The 25,361-nt window shown below is 32.9% G+C and overlaps 2 protein-coding genes and 2 long non-coding RNA genes across 6 annotated transcripts in view; 3 read left to right on the forward strand and 1 right to left on the reverse strand.

Annotated features, from left to right (window-relative positions):
- The window catches only part of LOC148610802 (uncharacterized), a 126,084-nt gene that overhangs the window by 69,989 nt on the left and 30,734 nt on the right, over positions 1 to 25,361 (forward strand). The gene's annotated exons all lie outside the window — the stretch shown is intronic.
- Positions 5,901 to 11,615, forward strand: LOC148610804 (uncharacterized). Its single transcript, XR_015924773.1, has 2 exons — positions 5,901 to 8,313; positions 11,068 to 11,615. It is a non-coding gene; the product is annotated as an uncharacterized LOC148610804 (long non-coding RNA).
- On the reverse strand, positions 15,590 to 20,685 carry LOC148610805 (uncharacterized). 2 transcript variants are annotated; one of them, XM_088596181.1, is made up of 3 exons: positions 20,576 to 20,678; positions 17,001 to 17,194; positions 15,590 to 16,466 (listed from the first exon to the last, which is right to left on the reverse strand). In XM_088596181.1, the coding sequence occupies exons 1-3, from the start codon at positions 20,648 to 20,650 to the stop codon at positions 15,809 to 15,811; spliced, it is 927 nt and encodes a 308-aa protein (XP_088452307.1). In that variant the 5' UTR covers positions 20,651 to 20,678; the 3' UTR covers positions 15,590 to 15,808. The 2 variants fall into 2 exon arrangements, with proteins under 2 accessions (XP_088452307.1, XP_088452308.1); XM_088596182.1 differs by having other exon boundaries at positions 15,591 to 16,466; positions 20,643 to 20,685.
- LOC148610806 (uncharacterized) lies at positions 17,571 to 24,423 on the forward strand. Its single transcript, XR_015924774.1, has 3 exons — positions 17,571 to 17,741; positions 20,872 to 20,935; positions 21,334 to 24,423. It is a non-coding gene; the product is annotated as an uncharacterized LOC148610806 (long non-coding RNA).

Consider the following 25,361-nt stretch of genomic DNA (forward strand, 5'->3'; position numbering starts at 1 on the left):
AAATCAGTATATAACTTGAAATTGGAATCCAGGACTGACTAGAACAAAAATAAGAAGTCATAAACTATACTTGATATAAATAGAGGACACAAAATATTATCCTAGCTTCCCAATAAAATCAAATCAATTGTTGTTCCCGTGATTTTTTAACGTTTGTAACATTCCGTTGGTAAATTATGGAAGCAGATTTGGTGATACTTGACTTGGAAATGAAATGAATAAGTTGTTGGTAAAGTGTATAACTAATAGCGACTTGTCAACAAAAAATATATAAAAAAAAAATATAAAGTAAATGTTATTTTGGTAGTTAAGTGTTGTGCCTACCGATAGATCTTTTAAATACCTTATGACTTTCTGATTTCATTTTTAATTTTTGTGCGTTCTAATATTTTTCATGATGATGATATGAATGTGTCTGATATCGGTCTCTTGTATTCATTTTGTTCGCATTTTTTTACCCTGGACATTGAACTTTTGAAATGATACGGTATTTGTTTTATTATTTCAGACTATACGACGACAGTGAAATCTGAGGAACCTCCTTCCTCAGATGAAGTAGAAGCGGGGATTGTGGTAAAACCGAAGACTGGAATCGAGTGCACCCAATGCGGAAAGTTGTGTATTTCGCTTAAAGTACTAAACAAGCACCATATTGACTACCATTCATTCATGTTTACAGGAAAAATTAAATGTTCTTATTGTAACTTTGCATGTAACGACCAAGATGAGATGAAAGCGCATTACCAGGAGGCTCACAAACATGTTTGTAAACAATGCAACAAAGCATTTGGTTCGTTTTCAGCATTTCATAACCACAAACGTCTTCAACACGGATCTAAGGATAAGGTCTTCTCTTGCAGGGTGTGCGGATACGCTTGTCCGAGTCTAAGCCGGCTAAAAATTCATGCAACATCACATAGCAATACAAGGATGTACAAATGTCCAATATGTGCTAAGGAGTACAAATACAAGCACGGCCTTGATCACCATATTAGGTCATTTCATTAAAGGAGAATTGACGGTAAAAACATGTGCTAGTAAACATAACTCTCTTGATGTTAAACAAAAAAAATGATGATAGTAATAATATCGGTGTATTGCGACATAACTTTTCGTTTTATAGTATAACTCGTGACTAAGTTGTAAGTAAATTGTTAGTTCACTCAAAATTTCCTTAGTCTTTCAATTATCTAGATTATTTCACACTGGATTTTTTAGGCAAAATAGATTTTTGTTATTTATATGCCAAACCTTTTTGTTTATCTGACTTAGATGCGGCAAAGACTAACAGAATTAACATGGTAAAAGTGTCTTTGATTCTTTTGGTTTGACCTAATAAAGTAGATAAATGCTGTTGTTTTAGAGTATTCACAGTAACCAATGTATAATGCTCAAATTTTGTCTGCTGTTTATGACTTTGGTGTTAATTAATCATTTGTTTTACAACGTTTGGGGTTTCAAATCTATAGTAGGATTTCATATTTGAATGGTTTTTCTGCTATGTCTGCTCTAAAGCTTTTTAGACCAAAGCTGTGGTAGACTTTGATAAACGTTTGACGATCGTCATAGACGTATGGCAGTCTTCTTCCGACGTCAGAGATATTTGTTACCCAATTTTACCGACGTCACAACATAATTTTGCTGCATAGCAATCTTCATTTCTTACAACACATAGGCTGCGGCTTTTTAAAAAATATGAAGAAACTAATTCTACTAGACTCAAAATAAATGACAGAATTTAATGTAATCATCGTTTTACCACGGACTGACCATTTATGTCGATAGTCAACCACTTCCTATTGCTCGGGTGAAAATATCAATTGCCAGGTCCTGGTAAAATCATTCTAGAATGGAATTTCAGTGGTTTATTTCTTGAAGAAACGACTTTTCAACTATCCGATTTTGTTATGTATATTAATTGTTAATGTTATTGTGTATTATTGAAGCAGATCTGTGTGAAAACATATTGAAAATGTTGTATTTTGCATGCCTATTTTGTGTTTATTGTAACTTGTATTTACACTTGCATTCACCAAATGTGTTTATGTTCAACTTTTCGTAATGTTTGTGTAGTAATTGTTATCAGGTAATTACACATGCAAAATTACCTCGCATGATTTTCACACATATTTTTCAAGTGTTTTTTTTATCCTAAATAGAGCAAATGAAATTGGTGACAGGTTTAGGTGAAATTTTGGTGAATCGAACTTTCAAGTGACAGTTAAGTCCATGCATGCATGTTTAGTGAATTTCACAAGAAAATCATGTTAATTCCAATTTGATTTTCATTTCATATGAAGTAGACGTGAATTTTACGTGAACATTATTTACCTGTTTAGGTTGATTTAAAATTTGTAATGTTTGCTTAGCGCTACATAATGGCATTGATGTTTAACATTAAATAAACGGTTCAGTCCTATTATTAGTTTTACTTCGAATGAATGTAGATAGTATATTGATCTTCATGATTTGTTAACGAACCTACAGTACATTTCATAAATTTATATTTACATTTCTTTTAGAAATGCAGTCAAATTCAAAAAATTATTGTATGTTGACACAAGTAAACTATCAAATGATCCCTCGATAATACATTTCGATTATTAACTTGTGAAAAACAAAATACACATGCATATCACTTCACTTTCGGACTTCCACACACATATAATGACATTATTTTCTTGCGATGTTTATTGTGACGTCACTGATAATTTAGAAAATCAATCCACAGCAATCCACAAAAATTGTTTGAAAATTTTACTTGATTATTGAAAAAAAAATTATAACAAATAGTATCAGAAATTGGTCATCGTGAAAAATCAAAATACGACTACTCATAGTGGAAAGGAATGCACATTGAACTCGTGCACGGAACTCGTCCCGAGCTCTCCATCACTACATCTTGACGTCCTTCAACACCCGTCTTTATAATTTGGGTATTCACTTGTATTTTTCCAATTAATTTTGCGTTTGCTGTAAGATCATTGTGATCACAGTTTAAGTAAAGATAGAAAATTGAAATCGATTATTTAGCATCAAAGACAGAAACAAAGAAGAGACACAAAAGAGAAATTGTTTAAATTCACGCAAACTGCCAATCTAGAACACAAAAACCATAAGAACCAAGAGATAACGTTGTGTTACTAATTATATTGTGTTGTTAGGTAATATGAACAAAATGAAACGTTAATCAAACATGATTAACAATATCAAACTTAAAAAAGTCTTTATATTTTTAAGTTGCTTTATAAGTCTTCATTCTATTTCAATCTGTCTTATCCACATTGAAAATCAAACAGTTTCTATAGCATTTACAGAGTTACCTGATTTATTAGAATTCTGCATTACATTCTATATATATTTTTATCTCCGTAGAACAAGGTTTATATGAAAGTCCACTTGTTAATTTCTGGTTATTATAACATTTTAAACACAATATCTTAAGTAAAATTGTGTAGGCTTTCGTACCATGTTTTACATTTTTTATGATTCTTAGCTGGAGTGCTACTTAAGATTTTCCTATCGGAAATTTGGTATCAAACCAGCATGTTTAAGATCAGGAGAATGGCTGTCATATTCCAGTGACAAATCAGTGCTTGAAAATTATTCAAACGATTGCTCCCAGTGAAATACTATCTTGATATAAGGTCTAGGGCTCACTCTTGATGAAATATTACTTTTACTTGTCTTAACCAGACCATTAATTGCGCGAAAAACCTGTCTAACCTATACCGGTAATAACATGAAAACCTGTCTAAACCAGACATTTACACAAAAACCTGTTTTAACCAGATACTTACTTACATGCAAACCTGTCTAAACCAGACATTTATCAAAACATGTCTTACATTAATACAATTCTTTTTAAGTTTAGTAGACCGAAGGAGCGAGTTTATTTTGGAAGAATCTTCGCGATTTTAATTTATATATGGTTAATTGCTAATTGAAAAATAATCCTTTAAATGCCTTTATTCTGTTTTAAAAACACCGGCAAACATTCGATATTCGGAGCTGTATCAGATTTCAAAGAGTAATCTAGGGAACCAAGGTTATAGTGGTAATCAAAAGAATGTAGTACAGGGACAAAGACAAGACATGGAAAATAGTCATACACAACAAAGAGCATAAAGTAACTAAAATCATACATACCAAGTAACAAAAGCAAATCAGCAACTTGGACTCACCCGCCGAGTTCCTGATAAAAAGTCAAGTCCGGGGTAGACGAACGAGGAAAGTCGTGTCTATACTTATTGGCATTGCTTATGGGCATGTTATTTTGCGTCCTACGAGACGTTGTTTAAGCTTGCGACTTAAATTGAAATGATAACAAATATAATATATAGTTAATGGAATAGATGGAAAATAATGGTGAAATATGCAAAATACGTATTATACTAACATAATCAACTTGGTTAAAATGTCTCGTTCCGGTATTAAAATTCAATTGACCAATCGAAAATAAAAAATGCAAAATGTAAGAGGAAATGGTATATGTAAGTAATCGATATTTTATGGGAATTCAGGATTTTTCTTTGGTGATGAAGGTTGGTACATGGCAAGCTTATTATGCAAAGCTATTCCGTTTTTTTTCCGTTGATTTCTCAATCTCCGAGTGTTATTAGTGGTAGATGAACTATGCTGTTTCACATTTTTTTCTTCTTTTAAATCAATATTTGGTATGATTGTTATGATTTGTAAAACCAAAAACTTAGACTTGGAAGGGTAAAATATGGCAATATGTTAAGAACTAGTGTATAAAATCTCATAAGATTGACTGAATGTCCTTATCAAGTTGAAGTAAAAAGAGAATTATGTTGTAAGTACATCATCTGCGATTTTTATCTTAATTCTTTGTATTATACATAGATACAAACAAAACATTCCTTGTTTATTTAATTCAGGTGAAATGTTTAATCGGAAAACGATTGCTGCATTTACATATGAATTAAAGTGAAATTGAAGGGTTATTCTGGAGTGAATTTTTTTATATTTTATTAATTGAAAGAAAAATATGCGCGTACCGTTCTGCCAATTATGTTCAAGGTTGATGTCATTGCATAAGTTTTGAATTGTTTACTGACGGACCATTTTTTAAACTTTTTTTATGAAAAGAAAATGTGACTTTCAAATCTTTTGTTTTTAAACGTGTTTCAGGAAACGATTTATAAAACGAACAAAAAATGTTTGCCCCAGATAACAAAATTGTGTCTTTTGTATTTCATTAAAATTGCTTTTTACCAGGAAATATATCTTATCATTATTATTGGAGAAATACGACAGAAAAGTTAAATTTGGTTTAGTTCATTTGTCTAATCTTTAATCATGGTATTTCCTGTAAATTTGACTCATCTTATAATCCATTTTAAAATCATTGCAGTAAAAACAATAAAATCATAAGAGATTAACTTCAGAAAGAAGACCTGGGTTATGGGAAATAAGTCTTAAAAATCATTTGTACGTTTATATAAATCAAATTACATAAATCTCATGGAAGCACCTAAGTATATTAGATTTGTTTCATTCTGTTTCAAATGAATGCTTGACATGCTTTAACGAAATCAATTATTGCATTAACACATTACTGGTTTCAAGACTTATGTCCTTTACCCTAGGTCTATCCAGCTTAGACGTTATTTTTGTCTTTTTCAGATGCTCGTACATTTCGATGCCATTGTGGGAGATCATATCAGAGTCGGGTTGGCTTGACTTTACACAAACGGAAGCATTCACAACAGTATCCGTTCACCTGTCATTATTGTTCTAAAGGTTTCTCGTCCAAACGAGATTTAAACGAGCATGTAGCTCGACACACTGGAAATCCAGTAGGGACTTGTGACGTTTGTGGATTTAAAGCTACATCTTATAGCGGCCTTAGGCGTCACGTGAAAAGGCATAAAACCTAGACACAGGTTTAATGATAGAGACAGCATTTAAGTATAGGTTTGCGATGTAGTAATAGTTTAATTGTAAAAATGTGTGAATGTTATTTAATAATAAGGATTGCCTCTCTGTTTTGTTTTGTTTTGTTTTGTTTTTGTTTTTTTGGGGGTTTTTTTTGTTGGTTTTTGTTTTGTTTTGTTTGTTGTTTGTTGTTTTTGTTATTTATTTTGTTTTTGTTTTGTTTTGTTTTGTTTTGTTTTTTTGGGGGGTTGGGAGGTTTGGGAGGTGTGCGTGTTACGAATTCTGATGATTCCAGCTGATGTATGTATATACGTGGGTTGATTTCTTTTAACCATGCAGTTGATTTATGACATGTAATTTTTTTTTATCTGAAATCTAAATGAGTGTTGATGAAATTAGAAGACCAAATAAGCAATTCACTCAATTTATTTTCCCATGAAATGCTGATTATTATCAAGTTTGAACTCAAACTAATTACAACAGATGATTTTTTGTATGCTATTTGCTGGAATATATCGTAATAAAAAGTAACAAGGGTGATCTCCCGTATTGGTACAATATTCAAAAGGACATTTCACGTTCTGTTAGATTGATTAATGAAATCCCACAAAGCACTTTGAAAATACCATTGATTACAGATATTTTTAGGTTAGAAAGAGTAGTCAAAGGAGCCAAGTTGTCAGTTTGTCGCATGAATTCTAGTAATGTGCTTCAAGATCCAATGTTCACGCGTTTACACATAAATAGTTGGTATAACCACATCTTAAATGATTTCTTTATCATCTTAATTTAATGTATCTTTTATAGATGATTTCCCACTATTTCAAAATATTCACTTTATTTGCATTATGGTTCTTTATCGATTTGAATGATATTGCCCAAATATAAACCGCTCCGTTGTACAATTGAGCGTATCAAGAAAAAAATTCAGGTTTTTTTTTTATATTTAATCGATTTTATTAGGTTCCCTATTTTTTGTATGTATTTAGTCTTTGTTTCTTGTTTTTGCGTTATGGCCATGTACACGATTTGGTATTTTGTTTCCCGATATTTTAATATGTGCGTATCGATCGTACACATTTATTTGTTTAAATGATCCGGTCTTGTCTTTAATAAACACCACTTTTATTGAATTTAATGAAGTTGGTGATTGTGCATATTACCTCTTTCTTGGCTGAAACCTTTAAATCATTTTATGCATTTTGTAAGATTAAAAGAGCAATATGGTAATAGTGTATCATTTTAAGAACCAAACGTATCGTTTCAAAAACGTTCCCATATGATGCATTTCTTGGCAACCATTGTCCAAGTGTGGTGTTATTTCATTTTTAAATGACGAGAAAGTTCGAGCTCCAGGAAGTTTTTACATTATTTAATCATGCTAAATATATTTCCCGCTACATATTTCAGCTTAAAACAAGATATCTACTTGGCCGAAACATAGAAATAAATCTAACAATATGTTGTAATTTCATATCATTTTGTGAAATTCATACAGTAAACGGAGCACTATGGCGCCACCCACGACAAGATCTACGTCGTATAACGTATTAGATATATGCAGGACTCAGATCAGTTCCATGACTGATTAAAAAAATCAAATTGAATATGCTTGATTTATTTGATAAATGTTGTATGAGACGACCCCTATTTTACTTTTTTTTCACAGTCTGTGTCGGATTTCATGAAATGTCAAACAGGGCATCGTTGATGTTAATGTTTTGTGAGGTTATCTGTTAAGTAGACGTTGTTTCGTTTGTAGACGACAAAAGATCAGTGCTTTTCTGTGGAAATCTTTAATTTTTCGTTTATTTGAAATGACTTACACTGGAAAATCGGAGGACGAAAAAAAAAAACAAAACATATTGACAAATAAGGGAAACAACAAAATTTCCGAACACTAAGCCGTTTCATAATCAAGTCAAGTCCAAAAGAAACCTGGCAAAAAAGATACTTTTTTGTACTACACCACTGGAGCAGTTGGTACCGCAATGGTCCTGACTTGGTGCAGGCACCCCAAAAGAAATGGTGGGTTAAATCTTGGTTTCACAGCGCGCTAAATCCCCTTCTTCCATTGCGGCGTTACTATACCAGTGGTGATTAAAAAAGCATTTGTATGCTTTTGCTATAATTGGTAAATCAGCGGTCACATCACCACAAAAAAAATTAATTCACAAAAAACAATCATTACTCATTGTTTTAGATGAAACTGAGTATTTTCAACCAGAGATTGATATCTAAAAAAGTATTTGATGAGAGACCTTTTTTTCCTCGTACCCGATTCAGGAGTCTGTCACACAGATACCTATGGAGTTCAAGGAAATAGGGGTAGTTAGGACGTGCTCTTGCGTAGTGAATCAATTGTGAAATATAAACGCCATATGCAGGAGATGAAGGATTATCGCTGCACAGGTAAGAAAAATTATGATATTAAAATTAGAATTGTCTCTTTTATCATAAATCTTAGTGCTGAGATGACCACTGTTGTCCAATTCGAGATGCAGGTAAAACAAAATGCAGAACAGGCTGTTTCTGTAGTCTCCTTTATCTCGAGCTCTGGTGGATATTTTGACGGTAACCATTTACCAAGGCTTGTTGGTGAATAAAATATATCATCAATATATCTATATGTAAAGTTGAAAGACTTATAATCTTGATGAAATATGATAATTGATCATGGCTTAAGTTTCAAAAATATAATAAAAACCGTTGCCAAAGCAAATTAATTTTCGTTTGTTGTTTGTTTTGAAAACTTCACTTTTACCCTACCGATGCACCTGGTCCATGCTCCCAGTTTTTAGTGGAGTCAGATTTGCTCATTTACTTCTGTTTTTTTGTACGTATTATTTTGATTATTTAAAGTTCTTTGGTGTATATGTCTGATTTCTCTGTAGCCTCTTTTTCCCTGGATTACATTCTTTTGATTTCTGCTAGAATCTCGGTTCCCTTGGTTACTTTTTCAACAAGTTTGTTCATGCCATGTCATGACGTTTAACGAAAGGAAATTGATACATGATTTTAATGACTCATTATATACAGAAAACCTTTGAGTAAATCGATCTGCTTAAAAAACACAATAGAGACCTAAAAAGATAGTTTTCAACATTTACCTTACATTTAATTTTTGTTCTTTCAGTATTGCATGTTTTATTGACAATGATACATTTCTATCCTTTTAACTTAACGAAAAGGATATTTGTTACATTTTAAACGTGATACTGAGTAGCACAAAAACTCAGAGGGATATTCAACCGTGTTTTAAGTTAAATATGGTTTTATTATCTGTATTGAGAACATATTATATTTTTTACTAAAACAAAATTAAAAGTAAAAGTCATCGCTTAGTAAGGTGTTGGTTCTACAATATAACGTTATTAAAGCTGAATATTTGAAAATTGGTTTTTAATACCTGATTTATCACGGGCATCTCAAGTGCGCCTGGTAGGGCGAGCCTAAGATATCCCATGATAAAGCCGGTATCAAAACCAGTTGCATAATATTCTGTTCATCGGAAATTAATTAACATTTTATTTTCGTCTTTGTATGTTAAAAATACAAAATTCAAAACTTAATCTTTAAAAAGAATGTTTTTAAAGGACTTTTCGGTGGATGATCCAATAATACTTTGGTACGGTTCATTTGCTTAAGTCATTCAGCTTCACTGTGACGTTACGAATTGATTGTTTTGAGGAGCGGATCCCCCTACTTTGTTACGCATGCCTCGTAGTAAATTTGCCTGTAAATATTTGCTATCAAGGCCAGTCTGCTTTGACTGGCATTCTGGATCTGTTTAGATCAAAGGCAAATTCCATAAATTACCGGAAGCTCTGGAACCAACAATATCACGTGGTTATTGATTTGACTGGATGTGTTCATTTCTTATATGACGACCCACCGCCATCAATTACACGTGTTTCACTTTTTTCACCTGAAATTACTTGCATTGATCGGGACAGCGGATTTGTTTAAAAAAAAAAATGGAGCACCATTTATCTTGACGGTTTGAAGTGTTCTTAGGTTGGTTGAAGGTTCAACAATTTTGTGAAATTTTCCATCGTGGATTAACAGAAGTTTGTTGTTGATGATTACACAAAAAAGTAATCCAAAAACAGAATTAACTAATCAAACTTTACCTTTAAAAATTTGCATTCGATGCAAATATTATCTGAATATCAATAGAAATAGGCCATTTATAAAGCTAAGATAAAACTGGAATTAATTTTTACTCTCTGCAGATGTATTTTGATAGAATAAAGTTATTTAAGTGTTACAGCGTATCAGTTTATGACTTTACCAGTATATCATAATATACTTTCAATGTAACAAAATGTCATATGATATGTGAACTAAAATTAATCTATATAGACCAAACTTTTTTGTAATTGAAAGTTTTAACATTGAAAGTTTATACAGTGTTTTTGAATAGCATAATAATTTTTTTCTCTCAAATTTCTGTCTGTCTTCAAGGTTGGCTTTAGATAGTTTTTACTTATTGTTTAATGTTATTGTTTGTTTGAAGTTCGCTGATCTTTGGTAAACATACGAACGTCATTCTATAAAGGTCTTTCGTGGGTCCTTTGTTGTTAGTATATTGTAATATAGTGGTGTTATCGTGAATTTTATTATACTAGTTTAACTCTACTTCAGGTGTGAACCTGTCCATAGTCAGGAGATTTTTGCCAGTGTCTGTTCTTGATGAAGAATAGTCGTTTTGTTACCACAGAGTTTATTACGTCTGTTGTTGGGTACTTTCAAGGGTTACTTAAGGAGGTAGACCTAGGGTAATTGACATGACACTTGAAAACAGTGATATGTTTGTATCATATTCAATTTAGGTCTTATGCTAGTGCATTTATAAGGTTTCACCATAAGTTTTTTTTTTTTTTTTTGTTTGTTTCGGTCGGAAAAAATGTTTGAAGTTGAAAGTTACTACACTGAGATTAGTTGTCAGTTAATGGTAGAATTTATATGGATTTGAGTTACATTTCAGTATAATGTTTTCGTTTAACTTACTTAAACAATAAGTCCGTAATAAACATTGAATGGAAGCTTTTGATTGTACAAGTTGCAAAACTACGTTAAAACTTTATTTATCGATATTTTTTTTGCTACTAAAGTATAATGTACTTTCAATGTTTTCTGTTATTTGTTTTACTTTATTTACAGGTATATTACAGTGTCACTGTGGGAAGAAGTATTATAGTCGAGTTGGCCTAAGACTTCATCAAAGAAAGCACTCTCAACAGTATCCGTTTAAGTGTGATTTCTGTTCGAAAGGATTTTCAGCAAAAAGGGAACTAAACGAACACTTATCTCGTCACACTGGCAAACCGATCGGAACATGTGATATTTGTGGTTTTAAGGCTACATCCTATAGTGGTTTGAGAGGTCACATGAACAGGCATAAATTATAAAACTTTTCAGCTGCAACGTATGATCGATTCAGTGAACACATGAAATGGCACTTACATAAACGTGTAAGCAAGTCAAAGGACACATGAACTGCACAAAATTCAATTTAAAATACATTATATGGTGTCGTCGCAAAACTGGCGAACAGGAAAATACATTTTTAAACATTAAGTGGCACAAAATCAAATATTTTAAGCTAGTCGAAGGGCATATGAACCATAAAAATAAAAAAAAAAACATAAAATAAACTATATGGTGTAACAGGATACACAAATATGCATAAATTATATATTTAAAAAGAAGTCATCCCGTGCTGGTTTCGATGGATATATAAAGTGGCACAAAACCATAAACGTTCAAGCTAGTCGAAGGATATATGAACAATATAATACATTAAAATACTGTCTATGGTGGCGTTTGAAGACCCATGAACTTTTTATGAGCTACATCCTTTGGTGATTTTAAGGATACACTAACAAACATACGCTATAATCTTAGCAGATCCAACTGGTTTCATAGAATACATTAGCAACTATAAAATAGTTACCGTCATCTTTTAGTAACATGACAGGTTACATGGACTTGCATGAATAATCAATGTTTGTTTCAATTTGAATGTCACATATCCTATTTCATATTAAATTTCCTAGTAATAAAATTATGTAAAAAAATTGGAAAAGGCTGCCTTAAAAAACAAATACATAAAGATTGTTTGCATTTTTCATGACAATGTCTACTATAATTTTATTTCCTTTTTTTGCTAGTCATCATGAATTCGTGGGTCGATAGGGTGTATCCATCTGCACCTTGAAAACTGATTTGTTCGATGTGTCATTGCTTTCATTTCCTCATTCCTCTACCCCGGACTTGACTATTTCTGAGCAACTTGGCGGGTATTTCTAGAAAGGCAGAGGACGATTACCCTACCAATGCACCTGGTCCATGCTCCCATTTTTTATGTTTTGAGTCCGACTTACTCTTTTACTTTTGTTGCTTTGTATGTATTATTATTTTTTATGTTCCTTGTTTGTTTGTCTGTTTTCCCCGTTTTTGGATTATATTCTTTTGATTTTCGCTTGAATGTTGGTTTCATTGAGAATTCTTTCTTATCATTTTAACAGGGTAATAAGACTATCCAAATATGGCCATTAACGAATTACTCATTATTCAAATCCCGAAATTGCAGAGTGAAAGGTAAATCACGGAACCATACCCAAGCGGTAATTAAAAGAATATGATCCAGGATAACGACTAGACAAAAAAACACACACAGCAAAGGATGTGATTACGAATGAACAATACAGACTCCACAAAAAATATAGAGCATGTCGTAGGTGCGTTGGTAGGGTAAGTGTCCTCTACTTTCCTCTAAAATCATCGGGCTGATCTTAAATGTCACGTGTAGACGAAAGAGGAAAACTGAACGTGAACAAATCGGTTCTAATATTGCAGGTAGCTACACCATAATACTTTTATAGTTGGAACTTTTACCTTGTAGCACCATAACCCTGTTTCAAAAGCCTTATTGAAAGAAATTTAGCTAGGTTAAAAAAAATTAACATAACATTAAAAAGTGTGATACGCAGGGATCTTGATGAAATTAAGTGTTCCAGTGATTGTTTTTGTTTTGATTCTGTGATGCTACCAAAAAAATTTGTTAACAATGCAAGGTATTATCGCTGTGGGTATAGCAATTTCAAACTTTTCTCACGAAAATACCCTTTGTCGGACAATAAAATTGGAAGGGGCAATGATGAAAACGAGTAAGGGATATAAATAATATGTGGACAAAGGTGAGAGGTAGAAAACTGACCCTAACCCTGTGAAGCCTATTTGTTAGAGTTCTAGCGCGATACAAAAAGTCTTCGTAGTTTCGGGAAGCTCTGGCATAACGTATGAGTTGTGATATGAACACTCCATACGCAGGTGCAAAAGGGATGTTGCCACAGATGAAAGAAAAGTTGACAATTCTGAATGAAAAGTCCTCACGTTTGTCGTATAACGTTTGGTCAATAGTTTTCCTTTACCATCGATTTCTAAGTGTAGATCAAGATCAAGAGGCTGACTTCACAGTGTCTGTAGTATCCTTTATCTCAAGTTGGTGTAGATGCGATGTATTAGCGGAAATTGAGATAAAAGGATCTAGCCAAACAATATTCTTTCTTTTGGATCAGATCAGCTATAAAGTCAGCCTCATAAGAGTGAAGGAATAGGTCAGCCAGTAAAGGAGCACAATTTGTTCCCATTGGAATGCTGACCGCTTGTTTGAAAACACGTCCACCACACTGGACAAACATGTTGTTGATTAAAAATTCCAGCATTTTGTAAGATCTTGCTCTGTATATTTGGAAGATGATTTGGAATCATTTCTCAAAAAGTATGAGGAATCTCTACCAAGAACTAAATATTTGTATCTAGGTGTACCATCTTTTTTGGCAAAACAACGATGTACAATGTTTTTATGTCGGGATTTTAACTGAGTTTGGGGAATAGAAGTATACAGTTTTGAAAATCATAGGTTTTAATGCTATTATATTCAGTTAATAGTCTTTAACTGATCGTCTCTAAAAGATCTTTCGAATTTTTCAGAATCCACATTTAATTAATGCCACTACGGGAGTAACAAGTGTTGTGGTAGGACTGCAGACCCTCTTTGGCAGTTGTGAGTATAGAAGTGAAAAGTTTTGAAAGAGGTTTGGTGGTACATTTTTCAGATTCAGCTATGAAACGTTGTTTATATGGATTCTTGTGGAAATTAGGAATCCAGTACATAAAAGGTAAAATACACAAAAGAGGATAGCACAGATTTATGGTTTACCACAATCTCTTCTTTGGTGAGTGTGGTAGCAGTATAGGTCTTATCACTGCTATGATTTTCTACGTCTACCTCTGATAATAAACATTGGATGTAAAACGTTTTGCAGACAAAAACAATGTTGTTTTGGGCTTTGTCTGCTTGTATGACAACATATTTGTCATGTATAGTAGACAATGCTTTTGCTACATCGGGTTTTTTGAAAACAGATGTAGCCTTGGCATTCATTGACGTACTTAAAACTTTCATTAGTTTCAAAATTAAAGACCTCACGGCCTTTAAGCATTCTGACAGAGAATCAATGTCTTCTTGTTCTCGTTTTATCCATTTTCTTGCATAGTCCTCTACGGCATCCATAAGAACTTTCCAGTTATAATTCCGATTTATGGAGCGTGGTTCACGGTACTTGGGACCTTTAGAAAGGATATTACGCAGAGATTTGTTTTCGATGATGGTTAAATCTCCCGTAACGACGTGACCAGAAGGACGCAGAGGACGCTTTTCCTACCGGTGCAGTTGGTTCATGCTCCCAGTTTTCAGTGGCATCCGAGTTGCTCATTTGCTTTGTATGTATGATTGAAGTTACTTGCGTTTTTTATTTTGTTGTGCGTGCTCGAGATCATTTTTTGCATGTTGTCACTGAGTAGTAGAATATGGAAACGGCTACGTAGCACGTTGTGTTATATGCAAAATACTCCTTACCGATATTCCGTTATTTTTATTAACTGTTTACCTGATAGAGATCTTAAGTGAGGGTGGGTACTCCTTATAACCATCTTGGATACTGTAAACATATTCATTTTTTGCGGATTCTGTCGAGGGAACATATTCGCGGGTATCAATTTTTACGGTTTCAAAAAATGATGCAACGTTATATGGTACTAAAAATCAATTTGGCGGGTACTGTTTTTCTTGGTTTGTGTATGTTTACAGTACATACTGTGTAGTTGCCCAATCCAAACACTGGTGATACGCTCCATTTGTAAGTGGTTGTATTATAAACAGGGTCAAAAATATTACCGTCCCGAAAAAAGTATCAAAACCCGGTTATTATCTTCGTTCAGCAACTCAGAAATACCAGCATGGCCGCTCAATTTTCATGTACTGTGAAGGAATATAGCAGCTGCGTTTGAAAACCTAACTAGTCTGGGAAAACATTCGTTAGCTTCTTTTTTAAGGCGCTCAAATTATTACGGAAATTGCATTATCAGTTTAACGACATTTCGGTACGGACTACTCAGAAAGTGTATTAGGACAATTCAAATCGTACATAAGGACGTACTGCATTGAAAGGTTATTAGAATAATATTACAGGGCTGATTGGTGGTATGGCTATTCTTTATAACTCCCTGTCATGCAATGGGGGAAGTCCAGTGAATATATTGTTTTTGTTTGAATATCTTCACAGTCCTAATTATAGAAGATAATGTCATCATTACGGTAACGTGTACGAATTTAACCTATGATTTAACTATCTAATTTTTGTGTGACAGAAAAAAAATATGAAACACCTTGGTTTGCAGACAGGACGTCGATGGCTAGCTTAAAACTTAATCCTTTTACAGGTTAATACTGCCTGAAACTCATGTAGCGAATCAAATATCTTTGGGAGTCTTCTAGTGAGATTAAAGAAGGATAAGTAATTAGCAGCAGTTTTATTTGTAGCAGTCAATGCTTTTTTCAGTATCTAAAATGCTGATTTCCACCCCTATAAATACGACTCCGTCCTACATACTTTTTCTTGCATGGTGGCATAAGGGCGATAACTCTTGATGGACATCCGCTTCCATCTTCCAGCTTCATGACACCAACCACGATCGTTGCCCCTGACGGTGGGACATTGTCCAAATTCGCAACATTTTCAAGTCCAGGTATATTGTGTGCTCCTAGAATGACATGAGCTGGAAATGTTCGTGATTGACCATAATCGTTCGACGGAGTATCGACGCCGACGATATTCACATTTCTATTTTTGACCAACCAACCAATAGCGTCTTCATGCCAAGAGGGAAAATGATAAGTTGTAGAGTCTTCCGGTATGTCTGTGTTAAATACTAAATTTCGATCTGGATACCGAACTGACCATCCCGAATTCATCAAGACTACAGCTCCATCTGGAATTCTTCCATGTTTTTGTTCCCATTCTTCGAAGTCGGAACGAATAACCTGATAGTCAGGATTTTTCTTTGCCTTTTCTTTAACATTGATGATAACACCGGGTCCTACTAATTTTTCAATTGGTATTTGATGAACGCGCCATGAACCTTTGTGTAAATGTGCAGGTGCGTCCATGTGAGTTCCGTAGTGCTCTGATGTCTTAAATGTGTTCATTTCAAACCTAAAAGATAAAAATGTTTAAAGTATTTCCTGTACGTTGATATTTACGGAAGCCAGTGGGGCAACTTAAAAAATATCATGTCGTCATTTCGACACTCTATGTCGTCATTTTTACATGACTATATCGTCATTTCTGCGTAGGATTACGACATATTTTTTAACACTTGGTATGTTAATTCAAATTTGAAAATTTGATGGCTGAGTGTGACGATATATTAAAGAGTAATCAAGGGAACCAAGGTTATAGCGGTAATCAAAAGAATGTAATCCAGGGACAAAGACCAGACATGGAAAACAGACATACACAACAAAGAACATAAAGTAACTAAAATCATACATACAAAGTAACAAAAGTAAATGAGCAACTCGGACTCCACTAAAAACTGGGAGCATGGACCATGTGCACCAGTAAGGTAAGTATAACTAGTAAAAAAATAATGGTTCATTCTTTAGAATATTCGTTTGGTTTTTTTTTCCAAGAAGAGGCGTATGTTTACTAAGTTCATACCCACCGCAATCTTTTCCTGAAACTTACCATAGAGAATTCCATGGGCCTCTGTAATCAATTGTGAACTCAAGGTCTTGTGTCGTTGTCCACCTTACAGATTTGTTATTGTGTATGTGGGTCAGGTCCACTACTGAATACCTCACACACAATGTTGGTGTGTACACGGCGGCCAACAGGAAGACGACAAACGAAAGTATACAATACCCGGATTTCATTTTAACCTGCAGTAATAGTCTTTTACCTTAATTAAGTGTAACAACAAAATTACCGAACACTAAATCGATTAATTATCAAGTCAAGTCCAAAACAAATCTGACAATATATATGTGTGTGTGTGTGTGTGTGTGTATATATATATATATATATATATATATATATATATATATATATATATATATATATATATATATATATATATATTTATCTTGACTTAATAATAGTCATCATCGCCAAAAGTAAGTTAAGATCAAATTTACTATATAATTCAAAGACTAAAAATAAGGAAGCTCTCACGATACTAAGTATATATAATTATACATTAAATCCTTTCGAATTATAAAACCTTGAGGTAATTTTAACACGGATGATGTTCGGAAAGTTTAAGTGTAAAGGGAAATGGACCTTGTTAGCCTTCTAAATATTTCTACAGGGATGTGATTCATTTGTCGACTTGAAGTCTCATGTGTGGTGTTACAATGCGCTTTATATTTTACATTTTAGTTACACTTGATTTGCTTGTGATTGTGAAATCTGGTGACATAAAAGCAGGTATGCAATACATGTATTATATAAATAACATATAGCTTAGAGGGTGATAAAGCCTTAGAGGGCGATAAAGCAGTTTGTGTCCCCGAGAAAATCATTGTCATCCAGAGGCGACGCCAAGGGTGACACTGTATTTTCAAGGGTTAACAAAATTCAAACTGTTACAATACATGATAAAGTATATTAATTTTAAAACTGCATTAGCTGTCATTTTCGTATTTTTTTTTGGTTTTGTTTTTGTTGAAATATACGTTAACTTTGAATTATTTCTACTAAATAATGCTTTTCCTGTATAACTTCATTTGATATCCACAAATAAAAGGCATCAAATGCATGAAATATGTGTCTATATATGTATTGTCTTGCAAGACAAATAAACGATTTAGATAAATTCGTATACATGTGACTTCTGTTGACCTTAATCCGCGCATGTGCTGTAGGGTTAGCTTCTTTAATAACAAATCTGATTGCAAAGCGGAAGTGGTTATTCAACGGAAAAGAAAGACCGACGGACTCGAGCCGTAAAAGTCAAAAGTTCGATTATAACGCAAGGATCTTTTTTAAATTTACCTATTGTGATATAATGTAAATATGATCATTATTTATTTGAAAACTAATCAAGAAGTAGATGAAATTAATATTTATATATATATATATATATATATATATATATATATATATATATATATATATATATATATATATATTACATCACCGGAACGGCTGGTACCGGAAGAGAGTAGGCATTTCAAATGATTTAGGTTTTACAGCGCGCCAAACATCCCTCCACCATTGCAAGGTGAATGTACCGATGGTGTTTAAATAGCATTTGAATACTATTGTGTTATGGTCGGTAAATCAGCGGTCGCATCAGCATTATGAATAATTTACAAAAAGCATACTATTCATTGTATTAGAAGAAACTGGGTAATTTTTTAATTAAGGACTGATATCTGAAGAGACATTTTTTAACTTTTTTTATCGAATAAAGAAGTTGTGTTGAATAGCAAATTAAATATGGACTAGAGCCCATATTGTAACTTACAAGCCTTTATCATTGGACCAAATTGTTACAAATAATTTGTATCTAACTGGCATTATCTTTTTTGTGCATTATGGTCGCTCACCTTCTACAGCTTCAACTTCAGCTTTGCGTGAAACGGTATTTTTTTCTGCTTTGTTTATTCAGAACAACAATTTTGAAAATGGCTATCATTAGCCCTTATACATTTTGAATATTGAAATTGACAACCATGTCACGTTGTTGAATGATGGTCTTCAATAATAAAAACGATAAATTATGTTCAAGTGTACTGATTGGAATTTAAAGGTTTAGCTAGTGATAGTTACATCTCTCTTGTTATTTGATACTTTTCACGATTTCGCTTAACTTGTCTACCGAAGTGTATTGTGGTCGATTGATCTTCTGATCTCTGACCTCTCCTGTTATTAATTAATGCAAAATAGCAGAACACTTAACTGTGTTTCAATAAGATAAGACTATACTCATTTCTTTTTCCACTACTATAAAATATAGCAATATACACCTGCTAGGCCCATTAATTTTGAAAACTAAAGCAATTTTTTTAATACCTCTTCGTAGCACTTCTTATCTTCTTAATCGTCCTAGTAGCAAACAAAACGTGAGAGACTTCGACAATAGAAAAAGGCTTTATTTGTTGTTGATACATATAACGAATAATAAACAAAGCTGGGTTCATTTCACCAAATGTGGGTAAATACTTATATTCGTGGAGTACCATTTATGTGGATTTCGTAGATGACTCAAGCCATGATAGTAAATTCACGACGAAATACATATTTTCCGTATATATGTAGTGTGGGAAATGTCAAACTATGAATTTAAGAACCCATTCAAGAAACAACTTTTGTCTTCGATCCAAGAAAAATGATTTCTACGAACAAAAGTACTTTCCCAGTGAAAGCTCTAGATTGAAATCTAATAACTGCATGACCAGTTTCAAATAAACACGAAAAACCATTAGTTGAATTAAACAATCGAAGCCACACTGTTGTTTTTTTTTTAAATGTTTTCTGATTGTTTTGTTTTAAGCAAGTCGTCTCCTTTAGAAAACAGTATCATCAAACTATTGGCAAAACGGTGACATTTAGTTTTTTTCTCCACCAACATTATTAGCCTTTAAAATTTCAGTCATTTCTAAATAAAAAACTTAGTTAATTGAGGTAGTATTTTAACTAGGAATTTGTTTTAAAAATCACCATTGTATTAATATGTGACCACTTATTTCATCCACCATAAAAAAAGTTTGAAATCACCAGTACATATCATCGATTATTCCTCTACATGGTTTTCATGCTTTGTTCTAGATTTCCATTAAGTATTTAAAAACAAAAGGTATTTGAAATAAATAAAATTCTTGATTTGCAATCCATTTTTTAGGTAAATACATGGCGTCGTCGAAACCGCTCCTTTTGTCAGGAAGTGTAGACCGATGGTCATTGAATGAAAGTAAACTTTCATATTAATGTAAATTAAAGGACATTTTTTGCACATCAAAATAAGCCAGCTTTTTATCATTGATTTCTAAAGACTTATTTACAACTTGAAGAACAGCAGTGGGAGTTTTCCTTCTGAATTTATTTCTTAAACTTATAACACACATGCTCGTAGTTTTATCACTTGAATATTAATTAATAAAGCATAAAGACACAACTAATATAAAAGGCTTAAGAAGGCATGAATCACTCACCTAGAAGTCATTTATTCGCCTTATAAATAATTGATGTCAAGAACAAAAAAAATAGAATTAAGAGTTTAAAAAAATTCAATATCGACAATCTCACTTGAAACTTACCTCACTTTGATTCTTACTCGCAGTATGACTATACTTAGTACAGAAATTACACCAAATATATACAAACCAGACCATCTTGAGAACACATAGGACTTAACCGGCTGTTTCGAGTCACGAGCTGTAACAGTAGAATGGCTAAAGAATTCAAAAACTATGTATATGTGTCACTGATCACGGCCTTACGTTACAGGTTTATATAACATCTAACATATGGTTGATATTGATCCTGACTATACTTTTCTGAATTCATATCATCAATTATTTTTCTCTACATGGTTGATCATGTTTTATTGTAGGCTTCCATTAGGGATGTGTTCAGCTACAAATATGATGAAATTTCGAAATTGAACCAACATGGCGGTAAGTGACAAATTTCAGTATCTAAAATAAATAAAATTCTTGGATGATATTTCATTATAGACGAAACTGCTGTTATAATGTGAAATTTAAATAAGATTCGGAACGTTGGCTATTATTGAATATTAGAGCATTATAGCAGTATTTTCAATAATGTTTTTAACAACCTTGTATTATCCTATGTCAGTGTCACTGCTTACATACAATTTGATCATAATAAGAAAAAAATAATGATCATTTGAATTTTTTTCATCGCCCATTAGGAAAAAAATTGATACAATAATAGTAGGCATTCTTATTTGGTGACACCTGAAAATATTTTTTTATTTTGTATTTAGATTATACACTAGTGCATTTGTTGCGTTCAACCATATCCGTTCATTTTTTTTCTGTTGTTTTAGTTTATCTACTATTTAGTCCAAGTTAACGATCTCAAGTACCTATCTATACCTACTCGCAAAACTAAAGGTGTATGTATGCCAACGTAAAAATATCCTTCATAACATCGGTTAGAGGACTGAAGGGACGAACTGTTAGTGTGGTTATGTTCGCTGCCTGTATTTGACAATGTTATAAGGGTGTTTAGCCCTACTAGACTACTTTAAAAATATTACGTTCTAACTACGGACCGTAGAAGGCAGAGGTAAATATAAAAAAAATATATCATATATATTGCAACATTTTGATATGGGTGAATTTTTCATCGCCCATATAGGGCCTTTCCGCTGCCATTGCCTATTTTTTGTTATCGTTTTCGGCAAGGTTGTATATTTAAAATATGTTCTCAAAATCTGGAAATCCCTCTATTTTTTTTATTTTATTACTATTCTTTCTGTTTTTGTTTGGGAGCGGGGGAGGGGGGTAATTAAACTTTTTGATAGTCATTTTATGCTTTGCATTGTGTATTTTTATAAAGAATGTTCAATTATGTTTTCGTTTGTTATTTTGCTTTTTTAAGTTGGTATGTGAGTGTGGGTTATTATTTAAATTTTTATTTTTTTTTCATTTTTTTTTTATTTAATTTGTTATGTTATGTTTCGTATTTATTTTTTGTTTTGTTTGTTTTTTAGTGTTTGTTTGTTTTGTTTTGTGTTGTTTGTTTTTTGGGTTTTTTTCATTTGTTTGTTGACTTCTATACAGTGAATGTTTATGATTTCAAAAAGTTTCTCACGGGCATGGATTTCAATGGAGGATCCGGGGGACGCAACCTAGTTTGTTCAAAGAAGCTTTTCGAATTGAGGAAAACTGAGTATGTTAATATATTAAAGCACTAGATTCGATCTCCCACCTCAGGAAAATTACTTTAAGCTCAGTTACTAAGAAATATAAACACCATATGCTGAAGAACCTGAAGTCTTTCGTTTCTAGTTCTAGTGGATAAATAAAGTAATATTAGCTTTGAAAAGATTGTGTATTTAAGTTCTTGTTGATAGTCAAGACTTCGATTAAATCATCTTGGTTCACTATTTTTGTTGGGGTAATCTTTATCTTTAATATTTTGGATATCGTTCTTGACACTATTTTTTATATTCGAATGGTTATGTTTTTTATTGTGTGTGTGTGTGTGTGTGTGTGTGTGTGTGTGTGTGTGTGTGTGTGTATCCTTCCTCTACTAGAGTAATGCCTTTCCGACAAACTAAGTGGAGACTACGTCATCGCACCGGAGACAAGCTGATAGCCAAGAGACATCGGTCGACATTGTAAACCGCCAAACAAACAACAGGATAAAAACTTAAAATCAAAATATCTTATCACAGATAACGATATCATCGGTAAAATTTCGGAAGCAGAATGTCCTCTGTCACATCATTCTGGTTTTAATGACTCAAGACATCACGATATCCTGTAGCAATATCACGATATAAAATCCACGCCAGAAACAAGTGAGCATCTAAAAAGTTTTGATATGCGTATTTAAGAAGATCGTACATCCCAATTTCAACTTCGAGATTCAACAACATCCGCGGAAAACATCCCCGTACCTCAAAAATTCGATATGTATAATTTATCAGATCATAGATTTCTGCAGAATTAATATACAACGTTTTCAGATGAGATTTCAAATTAGCAAACTATCAGCGATTCTTATAGCAATAATCTCTTTCTCTGATACAAAACAAACATAAACGTACAGTTTAGTTAATAAAATCCAACAACAAAAAATGACACATCAATTACCAAACAAGAAAGAAATGAGTAAATCAATCTCTATATATTGTTGTTGTGTTCGTATAAATACATTTTTGCTCTTTTTGAATGTTGACTTTGATAAATACTAAAAAACGATCGATACTGTAGTAAATTCCGGACCAGAAGTAAATTTTATTCAAGAAAAATCTGATTTGTTTAAAATGACATATTTTTCCTTTTCTCTTTCGTCTACGCTGGACTTGACTTTTTGTAAGCAACTCGGCAGGTATTTCTAAAAAAAACAGAGGACGCTTACCCTACCGATGCACCTGGTCCATGCTCCAAGTTTTTAGTGGAGTCGGAGATGCTGATTTACTTTTTTGTTGCTTTATACGTATTATTGTGGTTATTTTATGTTCTGTGTTGTGTGTGTCTGTTTTTCATGTCTGGTCTTTGTCACTAGATTACATTCTGATTTCCGCTAGAATCTTGGTTCCCTTGACTACTCTCTTTATCTTTGTTTAAATCGTGTACACACGTTTCCTACTAGCATAAATTGTAACTAAAAGTATTCATCTTTATACGTCACTCTTTTGAGCCAGTCAGTCTGTTTATGCAGCAACCTTTATAAATACTTTAAATACTTTAGTTAATATTTTAATTAAAAAAAACTTACTAGAAGATAAAAATAAGTATAAAACACATGGGTAACATTTACAAATTGTTCAATGTATTCAACTCCCGAAATTCCGTGGCGAAAAGGAAATCATAGAAACCAGGCGTCGAACGATAATCAAGAGAATATAATCCAGGGATAACAACTAGACAAACAAGGCACACAGCAACGAATATGAAATAATCGAACGAACTCGCACATAGAAACACAGGTCATTAAGTAATCCGGACTCTCCTAAAAGTTTGGAGCATGGACAAGGTGCGTTGGTGGGGTTAGCGTCCTCTGCGTTTCTCGAAAAATTACCGTTATTGCTCCTAAAATGTCACGTCCTGTGTAGAAGGAAACTATGGTACTGTGAACAAAGCGGTTGTTATTTTGCAGGGAGCTACACCATAATACTTCTATAGTTAAGAATTTTGTCTTGTAGCAACATAACCCTTTTCATTTTTTTCCATTGGTGGGTTGAATCAAGGCTTATAGCGCGCTCCTATTAAGGGTCAATACTTTTTTTATCTGAAACTAATTGGAAGTTTAGCTTAAACGTATCTTTCGTTGCTTTTATAGACAACATAGGTAATACTTTTTATACAAAATTTTTTTTTATACAGCCGCAAAATTTGCCGTCGTATAATTTTATGGCGTAGTCGTCGTCTGGGCTACTTCGTTTCCGTTCGATAACTTTAGTTGAACAATTGTTCTTAGATTTTTAATAAATATTTATAAAATATTTGATTAAGACTTTGTGGTCCCTACCGTGGCTAAAAAGGTCGGAGATATTTTATTAAAACCCATGTAAAATGTCTTTTTTTCAATTTTAATTATTCCTTTTTTATTTTGTTCTTTATTGAATTCTGGTAAACAAATGTTACAGCAGAAATTTATGTGTTTTGGACTGTTGTCAAGTTATGGGGGTGGGAAAATTGGGGTCATAGGGGCCACATCCGAATTTTTTGTTCGATTTCAAATTTATTTCAGTGGATTCCTCATTATTAAAAAAAACTGCCAACGGTTTACACTCACATTTCAGATATCTCTAACGGTCTTTTTTTTTTTTTTTTTTTTTTTTTTTTTTTTTTTGTCTTTTTTTTTTTTTTTTTTTTGTCTTGATCATATGATGTATGGCCAATTGCGAGTAATCTTTTTAGTAATCTATTAATCTATTAAAATGCCATTGTTTGGAAATATCTTATTGATTTAAAGGGAACAAATTGTGCTCCTTTACTTGTTGATCTATTCCTTCACTCTTATGAGGCTGACTTTATGGCTGATCTGATCCGAAAAAAAGAATATCGTTTGGCTAGATCCTTTAATCTCAGTTTCAGCTATATAGATGACGTATTATCTTTAAACAATCCTAATTTTGGGGATTTGATACATTGCATCTACCCCAAAGAAATTGAGATAAAGGATAATAGAGACACTGTGAAGTCGGCCTCACATCTTGACCTACACTTTGGAATCGATTGTAAAGGAAAACTATTGACCAAACTTAACGACAAACGTGATGATTTTTCATTCAGAATTGTCCTTTCATCTGTGGCAACATCCCTTCAGCACCTGCGTATAAAGCATCATATCTTGACCTGCACTTAGAAATCGATAGTAGAGCCAGAGCTTGCCGAA

This window comes from Perna viridis, chromosome 8, assembly GCF_037379345.1.
Source record: "Perna viridis isolate PV_CMFRI_1.1 ecotype Kerala chromosome 8, ASM3737934v1, whole genome shotgun sequence".
NCBI classification, from domain to species: domain Eukaryota; kingdom Metazoa; phylum Mollusca; class Bivalvia; order Mytilida; family Mytilidae; genus Perna; species Perna viridis.